The 21,147-nt window shown below is 35.4% G+C and overlaps 1 protein-coding gene across 1 annotated transcript in view; it reads right to left on the bottom strand.

Annotated features, from left to right (window-relative positions):
* Positions 1-223: 223 nt before the first annotated feature.
* The window catches only part of LOC145687822 (GRIP1-associated protein 1-like), a 49,789-nt gene continuing 28,865 nt past the window's right edge, over positions 224-21,147 (bottom strand). Inside the window, exons 13-15 of the mRNA XM_081761258.1 lie at positions 13,507-13,643; positions 8,946-9,141; positions 224-5,656 (exon numbers count right to left, since the gene is read on the bottom strand). Coding sequence (XP_081617384.1) covers positions 5,436-5,656; positions 8,946-9,141; positions 13,507-13,643 — 554 coding nt within the window. The 3' untranslated portion in view covers positions 224-5,435. The remainder of the gene's footprint in view (positions 5,657-8,945; positions 9,142-13,506; positions 13,644-21,147) is intronic.

The following is a 21,147-nucleotide window of genomic DNA, read 5'->3' as shown; positions in this document are numbered from 1 at the left end:
TTCAGCCATTTCTATACGTATATTACTACTTTAAAAGTTCCAAGGCCGTTTTATGATAAATGGTCCACGCCGAATATATGTAAAATTGAATTAAGTCTGAATATGTATCCTAATTGTGAGTTTTATTATGAACCGTTGGACAATTTATCACGTGGACAACGACTGATATCCTTAGACAAGTTTAGCACTGATTGTGCCTGGTACAAAACGTAAATGATTGGTATTAAAGCTTCAATGAGGTTTTATTATGTTTCTACTTCTGTATAAATCTCGATTACAGGTACAAGTATCTACAGATTCTAATAGGTTATACACTCTAACCTACAGCCTTTTCTCTGGAACCTTAGAACCTTTGCATGGACTTCTTAACGCAATAAATTAAATCAGATCTCTTCAAATGCAAAATATAACATTCAAAACAACAACAAAGAATAAGCACCACAAAAGAAAACTTAATTTTTGACTAAACTTTAGAACTGAAACAACTTATAGGATACATGTAAAGAGAAACAATAATTCTCTCTCTCTCTGACACACCTAAACATACTTGTCTACATATACAAGTATATAAAAAACAACAGAACATTTTATATACTCTAACACACACACTTGGAATAATAAAACATATTATACATAATAATGCTGATTGGTTCATTAAAGTTAAAACAAAAAGAAAGGATTTGAGTATAAACGTTTGTAACTATTGATGCAAAAAGTGACAGCCCACTCTCTTTGCTTCCAAAACAACTTAGTAAGGAGAAAATATTATAATGCGAAACTCGTGTGTTTTTCGCTCATGATTTTAGATCAAACTAAGCGGGGACAATGAATGATTTTACGCCTTACTACAAATCATACGCTGTTCACATAGATTGGTAATAATTACGTCAAAGGAGAATGGAATAGTCTCCTTATATTGAAATACTTTATTTTCTGATCGATATTGAAAAGACGGATAGATAAAAATTAGACAGAGTATGCAATTAATTTTCTAGTTTTGTTGACGATGGTAAATACAGGAAATTCCAATTTTAAATAAACTTTGGTCTTATTTTCAATACGACTGTCCAATACACAAGAAAAGAATTCTGTCTAGAAAAATAAATCTACCTATACAACAACGTTATAACATATCTTTTAATTTCAATTTACACCACTACAAATACAAGTCTAATTACCATTATCAGTCATATATTAGATATCAATTTCACTTATCTGGAGATCTGGTAAAAGAGGAAGGGGCCACATAGAAAATCATATATATACACACTACTGCTAAAAAATTTTCGAATACCGCGGATTTTTGTAAGCATCTACTGTGATCCCCTTATTTTGGCACAAGAAGTTTACCGCCCTGCATCAGATGTACTCCTGCCTAAAGAATAGAATTGACGACAGTTGAATCGAGGTCTGAGTGGTACTGCAGATGATATATCGAATTATAATTCTTACAACCGAGGCCAAAAAAGGATATTTCATAGAATAAACAAAACTGTGCAAAACGTGATAACAAATTAGTTTTGTTGAACGATGTAGATACAGTGTGGAAATGTAATCACAGAAATTTGAAAGAAAAATCAGTTTTCCACATTTTGAAGTTCTCTTTACCTTATCAGATATGCTGGCTTTAAAAAAAGCTAAAAACCATTGTTTTAAAAATGTTCACGACGGTCAATATACATCCTTCTCTACTCAATTGTCGCTTAGTAGAAGCGTATATATAATGATCGTCGTTACTATTTCAACTAGCAACAATGGAGCAAATGAAACCATCGTAAACACTTTTCAAACTATGGTATATTTGGCGTTTTAAACGTTAGCATATCAACAAGCTATAAAGAAGTGCAAAATTCGTAAGACTACTTTCTCTTTGAAATTCTTGTCACTACATCGACCCACTTTCCAAACAAAACTAATATCTTTCCTCACCTTACACACTTTTGTTTATGGTAAGCAATATCTATATCAAATTGTCTTTTTTGGTTACAATTTTAACAATTATAATTTGACATATCTGCAGTATCTCTCAGACCTCGATTCAACTGTCGTCAAATTTGATGCTATAGGCAGGACTCTCTCTCTTGTAGGGCGGTAAAGTTCTCGTGCCAAAATAATAGGATCACAGTAAATGCTTACAAAAATCGGGTGTGTTCAAAAACTTTTGAGCGGTAGTGTATACTTAGACATTAAAACTTTCAACCGTGTTAGTAGAAGAGGCTAACTGTCTAAATACGATAATTAATACTTTCCTGTTATTAAGATAGAACACCTCTTTCTAGTAAGTCATAAATTGAATCATTGTCCCCACCAAAGATGGATCATTAAGAAGCTTCTCATGATTAATATCCACTAACTATAAATCAAACAAACAAATTAATCTATAAATGATATAAAAATTATAAACATTTGTTCTCACACAATCAATCACAATTCAATATTATCCTTTTTTTCTTTCAACAGCCACATTCTTTCTATGATTCTTCATAACATTTCAGTAAGAGTATAGCTGAAATCAGAACACAAACTGAACGAAAAACTGTAAAACTTTTCAGTAACTTAATATCCAACTTACATGATTCATACCAACGACCACTACTGTCCTATGCTTGTAATTATACAAAAGCAATGACCTTTCTCAATATTTCTACTGGGTTTTTATCTATTTTCCTTCGCTTGAAAAGGGAATTTTTCATTTCAACTTTAGTTTCCCTTGAAGGACAATGGAAATTCTAGTTCTTCGAGCGACAGACTTTCACGCAAAAATGTGCTAATAACAATATTCTTGCTGCAGTCTTCACGAGGGAAAATAATCAGGCAAAACTGCCGATACGATAAACAAATTTGTATGGAAAGCAAATTATTTTTTTCTGTCTTTCTTTAAAATCTGGAATATCGAGACTTATTTTATACAGTCTCTGTTTCCTCTACTTAAAACTATACATACTTCAAACTGGCAAGCACTAAAATATACATATCTCACGCATTTTGCAAGTATTCTTCACACCATTGGAAGCGAATTTTTCATGTAGCAACTGTACTTGAGCTGCAATCTGTTCTATGCCATGCACTGACCAGTACATCATGCAAGAGAAAAGATATAGACAAATTCTCTCTCTTACACACAAACACAACACACACATACCTCAAAATAATCAATACAATGGAAGTCAGAATAGATTCAAGAAAATAGACTTCCCACAGCCGGAAAAAAAAAGTTTATTTGCAGGTGATAGGTGAAACATTCAAACACACAAAGTCGCCAGCAAAACACTCATTACTTCCCCATTAGATTCTCCTATGCAATACAGAACGAATGGACAACTTTGAATATGGGTTTCGGAAAGCTACAAACAATTCAATGCTATCCACGTCACAGGAAACTGTAATCAATATACAGGGCAACTCTGCACTTTTGCTGCCAACTCTGGCCGAGCAGATTAGTACACTGTACAGAAATATGTAGTCAAATCCCTCACGCGAATTTCAGTCTTCAATTCCCTTAAAGCATTCAATACATTATAGAATAAAAAACAGTTATCATATTCAACTTGTTTATGGGTACAGAACTCACTTTTATACTCTGAGATTTAAATATATTCAATATTTACAGTGTCTTCTTTACAAATACATGATCACAGCTATCTTCATCCTAAGCGTTTGAAGGAGAATGTGAAACTATTCATCCAGTTCTTGATAACTTTATTGGAACATGCCACAAATCATGGTATAATTTGGAACATTACTATGATACTTTTGTGTTCAAGTATAGTACAGCACCATCACGGGTAAGATACAAAGCATTAAAACCCAGAAGAAATAAGTCACTTTATCTTAAAAGTAATCCAAAAAGCTGATTGCTAGCAGAAAAATAAGAAGTTAGTTTCAAAATTTTCCGTGCGTACAATTACAAGCATATGTGAATAACCCATTACAAGCATGTTCTGTTGACATTAAAACGAACTTCAGAAGATTTCAGTAATTTGAATACGGTTTTCGGTAACTTGCAAAGCACTAACAACTCCTGATTGCAGCATTTTTTCCCACATTATTGTCAAACATAAAATTATGTGGTGGAGAGTCACTTTCGAACAACAATTGTATGAATAAAATGATAAAGGGTACGATTATGAGTTGAATGTATATCCAATTTTCATCAAGTGTGAAAATAACTTATCCGTCTCGGGGATTTACTGTACTCTATATGTATAGTTTTGTTCAAAAAATCCTGGCCACTCACCGCTCTCTGGAAAGTTCTGCTTTCTTATCTACAACTGGCATTTGATAAAAGAAATCAGATTTTTCTACGTACTGTTCTCAGAGTGCAGCTTTCTACACCAAAGTGGCTGGCTACGATATTTTTGAACAAGACTGTACATGTACTTACTACATTTTACACATTCCAAGCAAAAGATACTGCTAGAATCACGTTTTTGGTTGTACACAAAAACCAGTTCATCTCCCTAAATTTTTCATCCTTGCTTATCGGAACAATTTTCTCCTTTTACGTTTATATCACCATAACGCTACTAATAACATAATCGATTATAAACAATAAAATAATTACTTAATCTCCTTTACATGTACACGAACTTCACTGCATATTGTGTAAGAATTTTGCCATACTGCAATGTAGAAATGTAAGTGTCTTTCAGTTCCTTGAAATTGCTTATGATTGTTATAGGAATTCAGCTGTCTCACTGAACACAACTTACTACTCAAGTCACACACTATACTTCGTGCTGCAGAAATACCTGTCAAATAGCACAGTAATATATAAAAAAACAACAACAAGTATTGGGGTTGGAGAGTACTCTACACAGATAAGCGGACTTCCAATGGTGTGACCTGTTGAACATGGTAATTACTGCAACAGAACCAATATGAACGTGCAAACGTCCAAACATGCAACTAATCTGAACTATACACATCAGAAATAAAGGAATGATAATGTAGCAAGAAACCATAACTAATTAACAAAATAAATCTGTCAGATGTGAATTGGGATTTTGTAAAAAGCTTTTTACTGAAGGCACTGTCAACTCATGAGCATTAATTAGTACACAACCCAACTTCTTAAAATATGAGTTCTTCTACATAATATCTTTATAACTCACGATTTCCTTTGACTCATCAAAGTTTACAAGTTTCAACATTGTTAAGCTGATATTGTAAGATCAGCAATAGATACTTAAAAAAAAATGACACATAAGTTGACAATCTCTTTCATCTGTGTTTCATTATTAAAATGTTCATTCATTTGGTTCTTTATTTACACCATATCTTACACTTCTCGCCAGACGGCTTTGGGATTGCCACAACCACAATGAAACAGTTTGTCAACACAAAATGTTTGCTTTAGCCACAACATAAAATTCTATGTATTGGTTTTAAAGAGAAAGCAGGAGATTGGAAAATGAAAAGCTGTTCATCGCAACTCATGACACACTCGTGATCTTCGTCTGTTCTCGTAATCTCTGTACTTCTTGGGAAAGGCTGTCCAAATCTGTTTGCAAATGCATGTTCTTCGTAAGCATTTCTTCAATAATTCTCTGCACACGTTTATTGGATTCCTGAAAATGTTCATCATTTGTTACCTTCAAGAACTCCATCACTTTCTTCATTGAAAGTTTCTCATTGGATCCCGAAGCCGGAGGCTCTGCAATACAAAACACAAAACAAAAAGATAAATGGACTATAATCATTGGCGAAACAACTGTCACGAATTACGAGTAAAATGGAAGTATTCTTCAGGCAAACAATGGTTTTATTTCAACGTCTTTACCAGAAACACTCATGCATTCAAGCTCAAAAAAGATCCAGGTTCTCTAAACCCGGTCATACATCAATCATCAAATCTTGTATTAGATATTTCAGCAAAGTGGAGTCTAAACGTGTACAATACGATGTTGTATGCAGCTTTTGGGTTGGTTACAACGTTTAATACAATTGTTCTATAAAATAAAACATGTTCTAATTATTCTTATCCAACACTGCATCAAAGAAAAACAAACGAAAATCACTGTGCGATGGTGCTAAACATGTACACAGGAAGAAATTGAAATGTTTATTGATGCCCAAAACCAGCATCCTGTTTTCTGTAACTGTAAACTTAAAGTATATTACAATAAATACAAACACAACGAAGCCTTGGAAAAAAATTGTAGCTGAAGTTAGGCTAGAAAGGCCAGAGAGTACAGGTTAGTGAGCATTAGCATTTCACATGCACGGTCCATCTTTCCAATTAATCGTTTATTTTAAGATTTACGATTTAAACAGCTTACTTTTAAATAACTACCTCAAGCGAGTACCACGTTGTACTCTATGCCTATCAACAAATATAACAATTGAATGAAGAAATGTAAACAAATAAGCAACAAAATTAAGTTTTGTATTTGGTCGTTTATAATGCGTGTGAAAGTTTTAGCCAAGTCAATTTGTTTGACCAAATGACCAACAAAGATAAGACTGATACATTTGATGGAAAAAGCATGACCATGTATAACAGGCTTAAGGAAAATCCAATTGGATTATTATTCATATTTGAATGTTTATCCCCATAAAGCTAAACTCCTCATTCCTTGATTTATAATAATAATAATAATAATAATAATAAATGTTATTCCGATTCCAAACAGAATGAATTATTAAGATTGTAATTAAATGTGCTTGTAATTGTCATTTGAACGAGGATTCGTTTTTCATACTCTATTTGTTGGTTTCCTCTTTTTCAATGTACAAAGCAACTGTTGTTTTCTCGTTTTTGAATCAAAAGATCCAATATATTTCAATAGGATATTTTCTTGTACGCCTTATATCTGGAGAACTACATATCGTCGAATGAGAGCCAGAGAAGCATAACTCCAAAAATGCGGTTTTCGGTTTCTTCATGTTTGGACATAATTTTTTAAAGCCCCACTTGGTGTAAATGGAACGTAACGCCATCTGTTCTCCCTGTCGATCATCTGTTGTAATGTAGCTCACTTTCTAAGAAAAAAATATTTTTGTACTCTCGCCTGTAAACCTACGAAAATGGAGTCACGTTCCTCTGGTTCCCATGCGACGATATAGTGTAGCCAAATTCAAATTATCACTTAACTCAGTACGATGTGCTTATTCCGTAGAAAATACGAAAACTCGATTTAGGGGCCGTTCAAAAATTTTGTGGCCCCTTACTCAAAAACTAACTATTGGCCAAGATCGCAATCTTTTGCTTTATTTATTTATTTTTTAATCATTCCTAAAATTCTTGTTAATGTAGAAATGCCTTAAATATTTGATAAATCATAAAACAATTTCTGTCCCGTCGAATTTCGAGAAAAACGCGTCTATGGAAACAATAAACTTCCGATACAGTGTCTTAAGACAACCGACACTAAGCTATCTTCTGACAAACTGAAAAGTGCATCAGCAAGAAAATAAATACAAAATCAAACAATCAAAATCTAGGAACTTTCAGAAAATGGTTAACACAGTCTCATAAATAAGCCCAATTTCGATTATGATCATCTTCTTTCTTTGTTTTACGTATTGTTTTACTACTAACACACTACTACATTCTACGAAGCTGAGAGTTCGTCGAGAGCTAAAATTGCCTATGTGCCTTTGAATAGGTTATTCTTCTTACTTTATGAACTGACAATGTGTAGAGACATTTTTTTTTCCCTTAAGAACTCAGGTTAAACTTCATGCAAATTCAATTTACAATCTCATTTATTCTCTATTTTAGTGTTCATAATGCACTGTGTGACGTAATACAATAGAGAAGTCTGAGTGAAATTACGGACTATTCTTATCACCACTTGAGTGGTGTCAACCTTTTAACACTACCTCACCCGTTGATTTCACCTCTTGACATGCAGCAATATTACTTGAATTTCACTCACTGATTTGGAAACAATGGAACTGATTCAAGCTCCTTTCAGAACACCACTCCTCTAGACGACAGAAATTTTGAATAGGTGTTTGATTACACTCTATTTTGCTGAAATGTGAAATGCAGTAGAACTCAAAAGGAACTTAAGTGTGACCATTTCATTCTTGTTTGTGTCGATATTCGAAGCTGCAGAAGAGAAGGGCACCATTACAACCGTAAAAGGCACTGTTGTTCACTCACAACAGTAAACAGTGATCACTGAGTGTCCAGTTAACGAGTTTATTTTGGACAAGAAGTCGTGAGCTTCATATATTTTAAATCCTTTTTAACCATTCTTTTTTACCTACCCATTATTTCTGTCCTATGTTTTAAATCCACTTCGAACTGTTTTTAAGCTAAAGATGGAAACGGATTTCCGAAAGTGCTACTTCAAAGAATTAATCTGTGGTGAGTACTAGCTTTTTACTTATATTTCTTTCTAAATATTATCACCGCTCGTAATAGTGACACAGTAGTTTAAAACGAATTTTTCAAATTAGTTAGTACTTTACCTCAAACTAGGATTTTAATATATAAAATTTGTTTAAAATGTGTGTCCTAAGGCAGAAGGGAGTTCAAAATTTATGCCCAAAACAGAATATTTTATAGAGCTTTTATATAGTTTTAATTTTTTCAAGAAACTCGCTTTGCCTTATAAACTTTTCAATGATAAAGACAATGAATCTTGTTATGTGAACTTACGTAGCCAGCTTTTCCCCTTTTCTTTCTCTCCTTTATAGGAACGCTCTCCTTACAACAACAAAACTGAACTAAGCTCTTGGGTTATACGGCAATAAAGGGTTATGGTCGGTCCGATGTCTTTTAGTTGGTGATGTGTGGTCAGCAGATCGCTTCCCACATTCGTTCTTCCAGGCTTTCTAGACAAGAGTTTACTACTTCTTAATTTTAAGTATATTCACAATTACCCATGATACTGAATAAGCAACGAAAATTCTGTGGCCCTATTGAAAATCGAAGCCAAAACCAAAAACAAGCATGCTAACTATTGAACTACAGAAACAAAGTTCATTACCTCCTCTTCCCTCCATACAATAATACTGAATAATAGCAGTTTTCTTTCGTAAGTCCTCCGCCATAGCTGCATTTCCTTGCTCTAAATGATTGATCCTCTCCTCCAAATTCCAATTCTTCTGCTGAAGAGACGCTATTCGTTCTAACAAGTCATTATTTTCTTGCTCCAAATCTAAATCTTCGGGTGCAGGGGACAGCTGAAAGAGAAAAGCATCAAGCTTTAAAAAGCAATATATTTCCTTAACAGACAAAAGTGGAAAACAAATGATAAGCAAAAGACGTTTATGAAGAAAAGAAGAAAAAAAAACTTACGTCTTTACATTCAGTTTAAGAAACGCTTCTATTCCGTCTGTAGAACTCAACTCGGGATAAAATTTGTATCAAATATAAATCAAGTGCTTTAAGTAACACTGAATAAAGAATTTCCCGATTTCTAAGTAAGTGATATTTCATCGCTGAAATGTACCCTCTAATAACTTGTTAGACTCAAAGAACATTTTCTATGTAATAAAGTGTAATTGATGCGTTGTTTTAATAAATAAAGAGGAAATCCTATACACATTTTTTTTTTCTTTAATTTAGTGGTACCATACCTGCAGAAATGAAATAAAATATGGTACGTATGCGTATGAGACATGGGTTGATTTATATTCCTTCAAATGTTAACTTCTGTAGCTGAGTAAACATCTGGAAGACTTGAATGCCAGTGATAGCTAACTTTCTTTCGTTCCAGTATCTGCAGAGTTCACACTACTGTATAACAGAAATGATGCTCGGGACGTTCCTAAAGCGTTTCAATCTCAGCGGTTCCTTCGTCTTGGGAAGTAAACTGCAGTCACAGGGACTCATGTCCGGCGAGTAAGGTGGGTGCTCCAACACCTCCGAACACTATTGTTGCAGTAACTTCTTTACCACTTGTACTACATAACGTCTTGCGTCATCGCGGAGCATGATGGGTTTCAACTGCAGGAGATGTGATCTTTTGCACCTAAAGCAGTGTTCTTGTCTGACTTTTTTTTTTTTTTTAATGATACCAGTCGTTTGCCTATTGCTTCAATTCCGGTTTATAATATCTTATGTACACTCATGTCCAAAATGATTGTCGCATATCTATAACAGTCTTCTTTTAAGAATATAATTTGATTATGTTTTTGCAGAATACTTTTAATACTGATAGTATGTGTATAATCGGGAAATGTATATTTGTGGTAAATTTCATAGGAAAAGAATTATAAATACGAGAATTAGAATGAGTTTAACAAAATGTTGCTAAATGGATAAGAAAGTTTTATTTTCGTTTTAATGTTCTTATTTACTGCTCTTTTGACATGAAATTTGCGACATACATGTCTTTACCGATTATACACATACTAACATTGTAAGAAATACCGGGCGAAATCGTTATCAAATTATATTCCTATCACGACATATTTATAGACATGCGACAATAATTTTGGACATGAGTGTACATCTAGTCAGTTGCAATAACTTGAGAAAGAAATACGTTATCTTCCAATTGCTAACATTCATGGTGAATGCATGCTCATTCTCATTTGTACCGGAGCTCCTCCGTGGCTAAGCGGTTAGCGTACGCGCCTTTGGCGTGGGAGACCCGGGTTCAATTCCCGGTGGGAGCTCATGTGGTTCGGATTCCACGTTAATCGGTAGGTCCAGGTCTCATATAGCCTCGCTGCTGAACGGGACGCTAACCTAAAATCACCTCACCTCCCATTTGTATCGCTTCTGAACCTCTGTCAGGGTACACTATACCCATTTTGCCGGTATCTTATGCATATCGAAGTCCTGAGTTAGCACCTGGTATACAGAAGATGATGAAGTATTAACTTCATTTACTAATTCACTACATGTCCTTAGGCGATCACTCTTCAGCAATGTGATCAGTGCGTGGGGACACGGTGGATCAGTGGTAGAGCGCTTACCTGTGCTGTGTGGAGTCCCTGGTTCGATCCCCTGCTAGGTAAGTTTGTGGTGGACAACATCGTGTCTGTGGGTTTTCTCGGGGTACTCCAGTTTCCTCCCATATTCTTCATTCCACCAATTCTTTCATCATCATTCACTTGCCTAAATCGTCGTCTCCCTTAGCCTAAAAAGCATAATCATGGGACGTTAAACTCAGAGTTTCATTTCACTTCATTAGGGTAGCGTGAATTTGTTGCCGTGTGAAGATGTCTTCCACCATGTTCTTTCACGGCCAATGTCTTGATCCATCTGACAATAAAGCTAGGTTTCTACATGTCTCATGTAAGCCTTTGTAAATTTGATGTGCACGTGCAAATTGAAATTTGATGAATTTGACTCTTCTTGACGCGCGAACATTATTTAAGGCAGTATTACGTTCACAGTTCATTTTCATGTGTTTCAAGTCCCGCACAACAGTATTATTGGTCAGCAAATACGTATACACGATCCGTAGAAACATCATAAACAAGACGTGATCATCTTTTGTCCCAGCGACATATGACAAGCATAAAGCAACAATGGTGCCACTACAATAAAGAAATAAATTGCATTACCTTCCTCCACGCATACACCAATTTCTTGCACTGTACCTCATTCACTTTATCAGATGTAATAACCTTGTTCAATCAAATGAATACGATTTACTTCTGAACTGTATATTTACCTCTTTACTGCATATTTTCGCAAGTTTTAGTGCATATTGATCTGAACTCTGCTCATTATACATCAATATTCTACTTATCCACGGCCTCAGTGCCCTTAAAACAATTTCTAATCACACGCCTCGAACCTCTAGAACTCAGCACATAATTTTTAATCCAACATACATAGTTTGTCCTAACATGAAGAATTTCACACCTCAAATCAAGGGCAGTCAGTAGTGCAAGCACTCGAATTGTCCCATTGCATGTCAACCTATTCAAGAGACGCATCAAACAACAAATTTTGTGTTTACATCCCTTCCTCTGATTCTAATTTATAGACACCATTCAATAAGAACCCACGACCAATTATCACTCAAAATCCCTACGATTTCTGAACAACAAGCGTCCAGCCAAACTCGTCCCCTCCTTTTCCAACCAATTCCCATTGTCACTTTCCTGCATGTAGGTGTCAGGCTTGAAAATGGACGTCTAGAACATCAAAAGTACTCTACTGCATGTCTTCTTGGTCATTCGAGAAATCCTTTTCTGTTCCAGCACGTTGTCTGCCAACAGCACTTCAACCTCTCCTTTGGCTTCGATTGGCTTCCTACTATGGATCCAGAAGCAACCAGCACTGGAATAATTTCTACAGTCCGTAAGCAAGAAGTACTTGACAATCTTGATGTCACCACTCTCCAATCAGGAATCTCATTAACAAATAATTCATTCGTGAAAAAGTGCCTCTAAAATTTTGTATTCTCAGCTTTCTTCCCAGCCTCTCTACAGACAGAACAGAAACTAATGAAATCTTGTTTACCTCATACTCATCACCTGAATTGTAACCAAAAGGGCTTTCCCACTCCGCCCTATAATCGTTTACCGAAGGGTACAAACTTCTATATCCTCATTACGAGAATCGCTTCCTTCAAAATACTCAAAAATACGAGATACCCAGATGTAAGACCTGTTCTACGTTCCAACATCCATCGCAAGAGAACTCTCACTACAAAAGTTGCGACCCTTCCACCCTTCAAAGTATCCCTGTCTAGACTTCTGCTTTGGTTCCATCAATTCCCGATACTCTTGTAGAGTTCAAGTTCCATATCTACCGGTCACAGAAAACAGCTTGTGCGAAGTACTTATCCTCAAAATTCTTTTTTCAGACTCTTCAATGACCTCAGAAAAAGATGCAATGGCTACCACATTACCATCATGTCCGCGAACCAACCCTTGCTCTCAACTGTCTGTAATGCTCTATCTCTCGTCACTGCTTTCCCCGTACGCTTTTGTCTTTCTTTCTTTTTTTAATCTCGTCATTTATTATTCTTTCATTCTACTTTCTGGTAGTTCATTATATACGAAGGGACGTCAAAAAGTAATGAGACGCTTTTTCAGCGAAGATATGAGCCAAAGACCAACAACTATTATGTTTCTTCAATGAATCAGCTGTAAAATATTCTAACTTGTGTCTTTTGTTTACAGATGAGCAGCAATATTGAAAGCCGAGTGTAGTTGGAAATCTCCTACCAAAGTTGAAGGCACAGTGAAATGGGGCCCAATCTTGAAACAGCATTATGCTTTCAAGTTTTGTGTTCGTTTGAAGAAATCTGCGGCTGAGAAGTACAAACTTCTTCAAGAAGCTTACGGAGAGAACTGTTTGTCACGTGTTGTAGCATTTAGGTGATATAACTTACTTTTGATGAGAAGAGAACAGGCAGATGATCGGTGGCCACAGACGATCGGGACGCCCAACAACATCAAGAACGGAGAGTATGTGGACACTGTAGCCACCACTTGAAGTTGACAACTTTGAACTTGTAAACATCATTTGATGTAAACACACCACTGATATTCTTCACTTCGCATTTTAAATTAAGTTAAATTTTACATTAAGCTGAAATGGTGATTGACATTAGAATAAAAATATAACATGCTTACGTTTCCATTGAGGTTGGTTGGAGAGCCTGCCACTAAGCTACTTTCCCGTGTACTTGACTCCCGTGGCTCCAGAGTACCACTCATCATGCTCCACGACGAAATAGAACTCGTTTCTGGGTCTTGAGCTTTCGGTACGTCTGCAAAGAGATAATTAGCTTAATACGTTCTCCATCAAATTATGCCAACATGAATATAAATATGCATATCACTGATTATTCTACGCACTACAATAAAACACAACAAATTTTATATATATATATATATATATATATATATATATATATATATATATATATATATATATATATGTATGTTCAGGATGTTCTAGGAGGAAACTAACAAACTTTGCATATAGTTATTTATATTGCACTTTGTGAAAGACGCGTACAGTTAGCTACAGCGCTACAACCGAGTCCAAATTGTGTTGGCTACTCACATATCTCATCGAATTCACAAATATCTGATAAATGCATGTTAACCTTCCTTTCTCTTTAATGTAACGGAATCATCTGCAAAGTTTATCGGTTTCCTTCGGGAACACTCAGTATATTAGAAGTTACTTCGTTGTGTCTTGTAAAACGGAGATAACGTTAAAAGAATGCGTGTATCGCAATTAATATGTGACGTACTGTAAAAACTCTGAACTTTTGCTATGGGCCGCGGTGGCTTAGTGGTAGAGCGTTCATCTCTTGTGCATGGGGTCTCAGGTTCGATCCCAGCTCGCGCCAAGTGGACTTTGTGGTAGACAAAAAACCGGCTACCGAGTTTTCTCGGGGTTCTCCCGTTTCCTCCCACTTTCTTCATTTCACTATTTGCTTCATTTCTCATCATCACCGTCTCCTTTAGCCTAACCGGCATAAAAGTGGGACGTAAAACTTAAAAGATTTCATTTCATTTAATATTCTGCCCACCATAACCCTGAATCAACAATATATTTGGTTATGTGATTACTCGCAACAGAGTTCCCATTATTGTTGCTCGGATATTTTACAACCACCACTCACCAAAACCCACTTCCATACGTTGGTGATGTTACCATACAAAGATCCTTCCCATTCTATTACACAAATCTGCATATAGGAAATCTCAACAAATTACGCATATTTCCGTTTCGGTTTTCATTCCATATATTAAAATTAGGTTCTAAAACTTACTAAAGAATGACAAACGTTTTATGTAACAGAAAAATGAAATAGTTATTCAACGATTTAAAAAAATCATAAAGGAAACGTTGCTCTTTTACGTTTTTCATTTGATTTTACTTTTAATAATAATAATAATAATAATAATAATAATAACAATCACCACTACCACAAGAATAGTTTATATTATACGCGAACAACAAAACTCATCTGGTCTTGACTAAGTTGTTATGGTGGTAGGTCTTGACAAGCTTAGTACTCATATGAAATATTCTGGTGGAAACATAATTGGGTTCCTACTTATTGGACATCAAAGTTGCAGTTTGTGCGTAGTCAGATTTTCGGAAACAAAACACGATCTATGATTTCGACCAAACTTAGCATAGTTGTAGATATTGACTTGCTTACTACGCAAGTGAAACATTTACTGTTGACAGCCATTCAGTAAGTTAGTCACGATAAAGTGCATACACAATGTACAGACACGATCCAAACAATAAGGCACTATATTGTTCAATACAGGAAACAACCGATTTTTAAGATACCACTTCCTTTATAGATGCGAATTCAATGATATATATATATATATATATATATATATATATATATATATATATATATATATATATATAAGACCGAGACCCAAACTCAGGATCTTCGGCGCACCATACCGCTGCGCTAACAATTATGCTCTCTGCACAGCCTTATATCCCCCTGAAGTTCCGGTCAAGTAGTCCGTTCTTTCACTCTTTGTGTATCTAGGAGAAGGAATTTTGTATTAAAGTTAACTTCCATTTCCATGTAAAGACTGACCGCCAAAATGCTACTCAACGTGGGAAATACACATATGAAACTTTTCTATGTTGATTAGTCTTTGTAGCATTATATGTTTAAATCTATATTATAAATTTGAAAGTGACTATGTTTGTGACTTTTAATCTCTTGAACCGCCCGACCGATCTCGATCAAATTTTCAATGTGGATGATGTTCGGAACTGGAATGATTTTTATCATTTCACTTTGACGGAGCAACATATGGGAGGGTATGGAGGGGGAGATACACAAAAATCAATAAATATAAAATGAAAGTGACTATGTTCGTGAATTAATTACTTTTGAACCACCCGATCGATCTCAATCAAATTTTCAACACATATGAAGTTCAAACCTGGGAAGTCTTTTATCATTTCATTTTGACAGTAGATCTTAGGTGCGGGAGGGGAGGACAGGAAATATATGAAAATGAATAATACTTAATAACTCTTGAACTACCCGACCGATCTCGATCAAGCTTTCAGCATAGATAAGGTTCGGGCCTGGGATGTTTTCTTCACTTCACTTTTATAGCGGAAAGAAGGGGAGGGGGAGGAGGGAGATATATGTCAAGAAAGTAAAAATAAAAGTGACTGTCTTTGTGACCATCACATTTAAACCACCCGATCGATCTTAACCAAATTTTCAACATAGATGAGGTTCAGACATGATGTGGTTTTTATCATATACTTTAACTGTAGAACTTAGGGGAGGGGGAGGGGAGAAATCTATAAAAATAAATAAAACTTCTTAACTCTTGAACCAGCAGACCGATGTTGCTTAAATTTTCAACATAGATAAGGTTCGGGCCTGGGATGTTTTCGTTATTTCACTTTTACGTTGCAACGAAGGGGAGGGGGAGGAGGGAGATATATGTCAAAAAAGTAAAAATTAAAGTGACTGTCTTTGTGACTTCATCACGTTTAAACCACAGGACCGATCTTTATCAAATTTTCAATATGGATGAAGTTCGGACCTAGGTTGGTATTTATCATATCACTTTGACGATAGAACTTACGGTAGGGGAAGGGGAGGGGACAGATATATAAAAAAGTAACTCTTGAAACACCCAACCCATCTCGATCACATTTTCAACATATATGGCGTTTTGGCTTGGGATAACTTTTATCTTTTAACTTTGACGGTGCAACGTAGGATATATGTAAAAAAAAAAAAAAAAAATAAAAATGAAAGTGACTGTCTATTAGGGCGTGTCATTTTTGAGGGTGAGATATACTTTTTGTAATTTTTCATGATGAGGGGTCTTAAAAGTATGTTTTTAGGTATGAGAAATCAAATCCGTACTTAGTTTTGTGATTAAAGAAATTCTAGCTAGGTAAATCAAGATTTGAATATAGCACAAGAGCAGTTTTCGGAATTTCATACTGAAATACTTTCGAAAATGCCACACAATGCTATAAAATAAATTATTTTTCCGCATGAAATATTTTATTAATCATCAAACATATTAATAAAGCTAGAGGTACAGTAAGAAAGAGTATATAACCAATACTTTGAGAAAACACACAATAAAATTTCTGCATATATAGACGTACGTATTGAAATACTGTATTTAGACTTTATATTATTGCATTATAGTTACTAAGAACAGAAAGCATTATTTTGATTACGTACTATTATACTTTATAATTGTTTTAGTAAAAACATGTAACATTCTCCATGTTTGAAGTGTGTAGCTTCTGTTACAAATCTTGAGAAACACATTTTTCATTGGTTTTAAAAGCACCTTACTGAATCACATTGAAAAACTACTAATTTTCAATTATAATGAATTATTTTGTAACTGCTGCATCATACAGTTCATACACTTCTTACTTACTACTATAGTATTACTACACATATATGCTACATTTGTGATACATTTTGTGATAAAGCTGTCCTTGTTTTACTTAATATAAACGTATTCAAGAAACAGCAACAAATAAGCAATACTATTAACGCACAAGTTATTCACAAAACAAGTTTCATTATGTTCTGTTTTGATTCATTTTCGGACATCATCTGTGGACTTGCTTCTTGAACTATCATGTACCCCTCACGTTTCTCATGCGTATAAACTTTTGCTGCTACCTTTGTGACTTGTTTCATTACACCTTTCTATAGATTGAGCGTGATTTGGCCACTGTGGTACTTTCATCGGAACGTCTACAAATTTCGTTACTACTACTGTTGAAAGTTTGCATGTCAGGGGAGGTTCATAAACACCTTTAGACCAGTCGATCATCTCTAGCACGAACGAGGCATTGGGGTCGATCGCAGGTGTTTTCCTCGGACGTACAGACAGATTTCCTTATACTGCCTCACTTCTCAAGTTAAGTATCTTTTGAACTACAGCATCCACAATAATCTTCTTCTGCATATTAAGTCACTGCAGTTGAAACAAGATGTGACATGGCCCTTTTTCCCAGCAATGCTTGACTTTGATGTTGAACCAGCAGGGTAATAGACACTAATAATGTATTTCACTATTCGCCTAAGATTTATGAGATACTTGACGTTAGGTTCATGTTTAAAAACCCACAAACGACGAAGTCTATTTGCTGCAATCAACCATCTTGAATGACTGACCGGACCAATTTCAAGAAGCGCCAGATCCTATGGAGGTTTTCCAGTGAGAATGGCCTGTGTAATCTGATATCCGTATGCTTGATCTGTAGATAAAATCTTTTACGATATTTTCACTCAGCGCAATAAGAGGCTCTCTAATTGGGAGTTTTTGCTATGAAGGGTCAATTTCAAGTCCAGTAACTGCGTCTAGCATATCTCCAATAGTACCTTTCCACTGATTGCTACACAAAATTATGCCAACCAGTGTTGTGATTAAGTGTCGCAAGGGCGACCCGCTGGTGTGAAGAGCACACACTAACCAATTTAGCTTATGACCGAGTTTGATTTCTACCCAATGCATAGTACGACCTTCCCAACCAGTGTTGACGTTAGTAGAATCAAATGCAATTGCTTGTAAGATTTTATCAATGCCCTTCTAAAACCTTCAAGATTATCAGCAAAAAATTCAGCTTGCTTTTTATTGTCACAATCTTTCTCAGGAGTGAAATGATAAAGATAGCGTTCACCTGGCTCGCTGTAAACAGAATTGTGTTGTTCTCATGTAATCTCAGGGAACTGTTGACTGGAATTTTCTGCTACCAACATAACGTTCGTAATATCTTCACGGCCGTCAAAGAAGATGCAGTCGATTATACCTTGCCGACAGAACTCATCAAATTCTTGGTCTACGGATTTCATTATTTTTTCTTGTGCACTCTTTCACTTTATTGTGATCAATCACAAGTCTTTGCTCTTTGTCGGTCATTAAGCCAACATCCATAAGGGCGGCAGTAGATATGGCAGCTGTGGCACGAAGCCGACACTATATGAAATGCTCTGCATGACAACATCGCTCAATGACGGGAAGTTCAGTGGGTAACAATTCTCTGACGGTTCCAATCAAATTATTCCTATGTGTAAATGTATTACATTTTGTTTTTGTCTTAGAAGTCATTGTAAAGAAACATTAAGAAACCACAATGTTAATATAAGGCCTAGTTGAAAAAGTTTACAAACTCAAATTTGAAGATCTCAATCTTATACCCTTGGAGTTATTATATAATAAATGTGAAAAGTTTAGCACCCGTTTAAAATTGAAAATATATCTAATTAAATGATTGTAGAATATAAATTTGACATAATATTAAAACTGTAATTCAACAATGTGCAAATAGATAAAGCTAATCTTAACAAGCATGTATTTCTGCTCAATAAATGGAATACAACGCCGGCGTCAATGTATGAACAACAAAAGTAAATTTGTAAAAAAAGAACGAAAATGACAAAACTTTGGACTGATATTTACCTAGTAAAACAACATTATATCGAATTTGTAAATATATGCTTCGAAATACAATGTCAAGTCTCAACTTTTTAGCACTCCTCAATTTAGGATTTTGAAAATTGAAAAAATCGACACGCCCTACTGTCTATGTGACTTCACTCTTGAACCACCTGACCGATCTCGATCAAATTTTCAACATAGATGAGGTTCGGGCCTAGAATGGTATTTATCTATTCACTTTGAGGATAGAACTTAGGGGAGGAGGTAGAAGGGGGAGATATAGAAATATAAATAAAACTTAAAATAGTTCTCGAACTATCGGACCGATCTCGCTCAAATTTCCAACCTAGGTGAAGTTCAAACATGAGATGATTTTTGTCATATAACTTTGACGATGTAACTTAAAGGAGGGAAAAAACATTTACAAATGATCGAAAATGACCGATATTAGTGTCGAATTTATAGTTTTTGAGGTCGCCGAGATGAACAGTGACACTTCTGATGCCATTTAAATCCAATTTCAGCCCCGCAAAAATTGTGGGAGGGTATAAATCAAAATTACGAATATCAGTGTCGAATTCATACTTTTCGGGGTCGCTGAGATGAACAATGACACTTCCGATGCCGTGGCCCGCAACATGGGGACGAGAGAGGATATATAAAAAAAATCGAAAATGACCAATATCAAGGAACGCTTTAGTAATAGTAAAAAGTGACTGACTAACGAAACATATTACTATTTTATTCTTAATTTAACCCAGCGAAGCGGGTAATTAATGCTAGTAAATAAATAAATAAATAAATAAATAAATAAAAAGCCAGTGAAGGGTGAATTTTTCTCGTTTGCGTGAAATTATTATTATTACTATTATTGTTTCTCAAATCTTATTTTGGCATCTCCCCATATGTCTATTCTGTCGAATTTTCTGAGAACAATCTGTAGACAATTGAAACGCTGAGTCAAAGACATTATTTTGTGTTTCAATATCAGCAGACATCGGGTTTTTATGCAAATGCATATTTTGTTTCTTTATATGCATCTCTGTTAAACTTGGCAGTGGTTTCTAACAACAATAATACAGCTCGAATTTAAAGTTTTATAGTACATATAATTCCATATTTCAAAGGTTAATGCATATAGTAGTGTTGAAGAGCATACTCAGCACATTCACTAAATTTTTATTTCAGGCATATGCTTATAACATGCAATAAATCCAGTTTTAATTTGCATTTTTAATGCATGTCTATGCACCATGATAGCTGTTTGAAGGGGAAGATGTAAGAATGCCTAGTTTATGGAGGACCAATATTGTTATCACCGATCTGCAAAGCAAAAACGCTTACAATTGCCAGGACGTTAAGAGAAATCTGATAGTGATAAAGACTTATTGTAATATCGTATCAACATCAATTCTGAAGCAAGAGACGCGAAGAATGTTAGTCAGTAAATGCTTAGTTCTAGTTGATGAAGTTCAGCATGAGCTCCACTCTGTTCCTAGTAAATTCGGGTGCTCTGTGGAAAAGAAATGGACGGATGTTCTTGCCAGAAACTCTAAAACTACGAAACAATTGAAACAATGGGAAGATACCTTGAAAGGTTAAATTTCAACTAGCCAGAAAATATAGATATTTAACTTGCTTCTCTATAAATGTCTGGGGCCGCGGTGGCTCAGTGGTAGAGCGTTCACCTCTGGCGCTTGGGGTCCCGGGTTCGATCCCAGCCCCCGCCAAGTGAACTTTGTGGTGGACAAACACCGTGTGCGTGGGTTTTCTCGGGGCTCTCCCGTTTCCTCCCACTTTCTTCATTCCACCATTTCATTCATCACTCATCAT

Source organism: Thermobia domestica, chromosome 6, assembly GCF_964235325.1.
Source record: "Thermobia domestica chromosome 6, izTheDome1.hap1.1, whole genome shotgun sequence".
NCBI lineage: Eukaryota > Metazoa > Arthropoda > Insecta > Zygentoma > Lepismatidae > Thermobia > Thermobia domestica.
The sequence above is the reverse complement of the archived record's forward strand: the minus strand, read 5'-3'. Positions and strand labels throughout refer to the sequence as shown.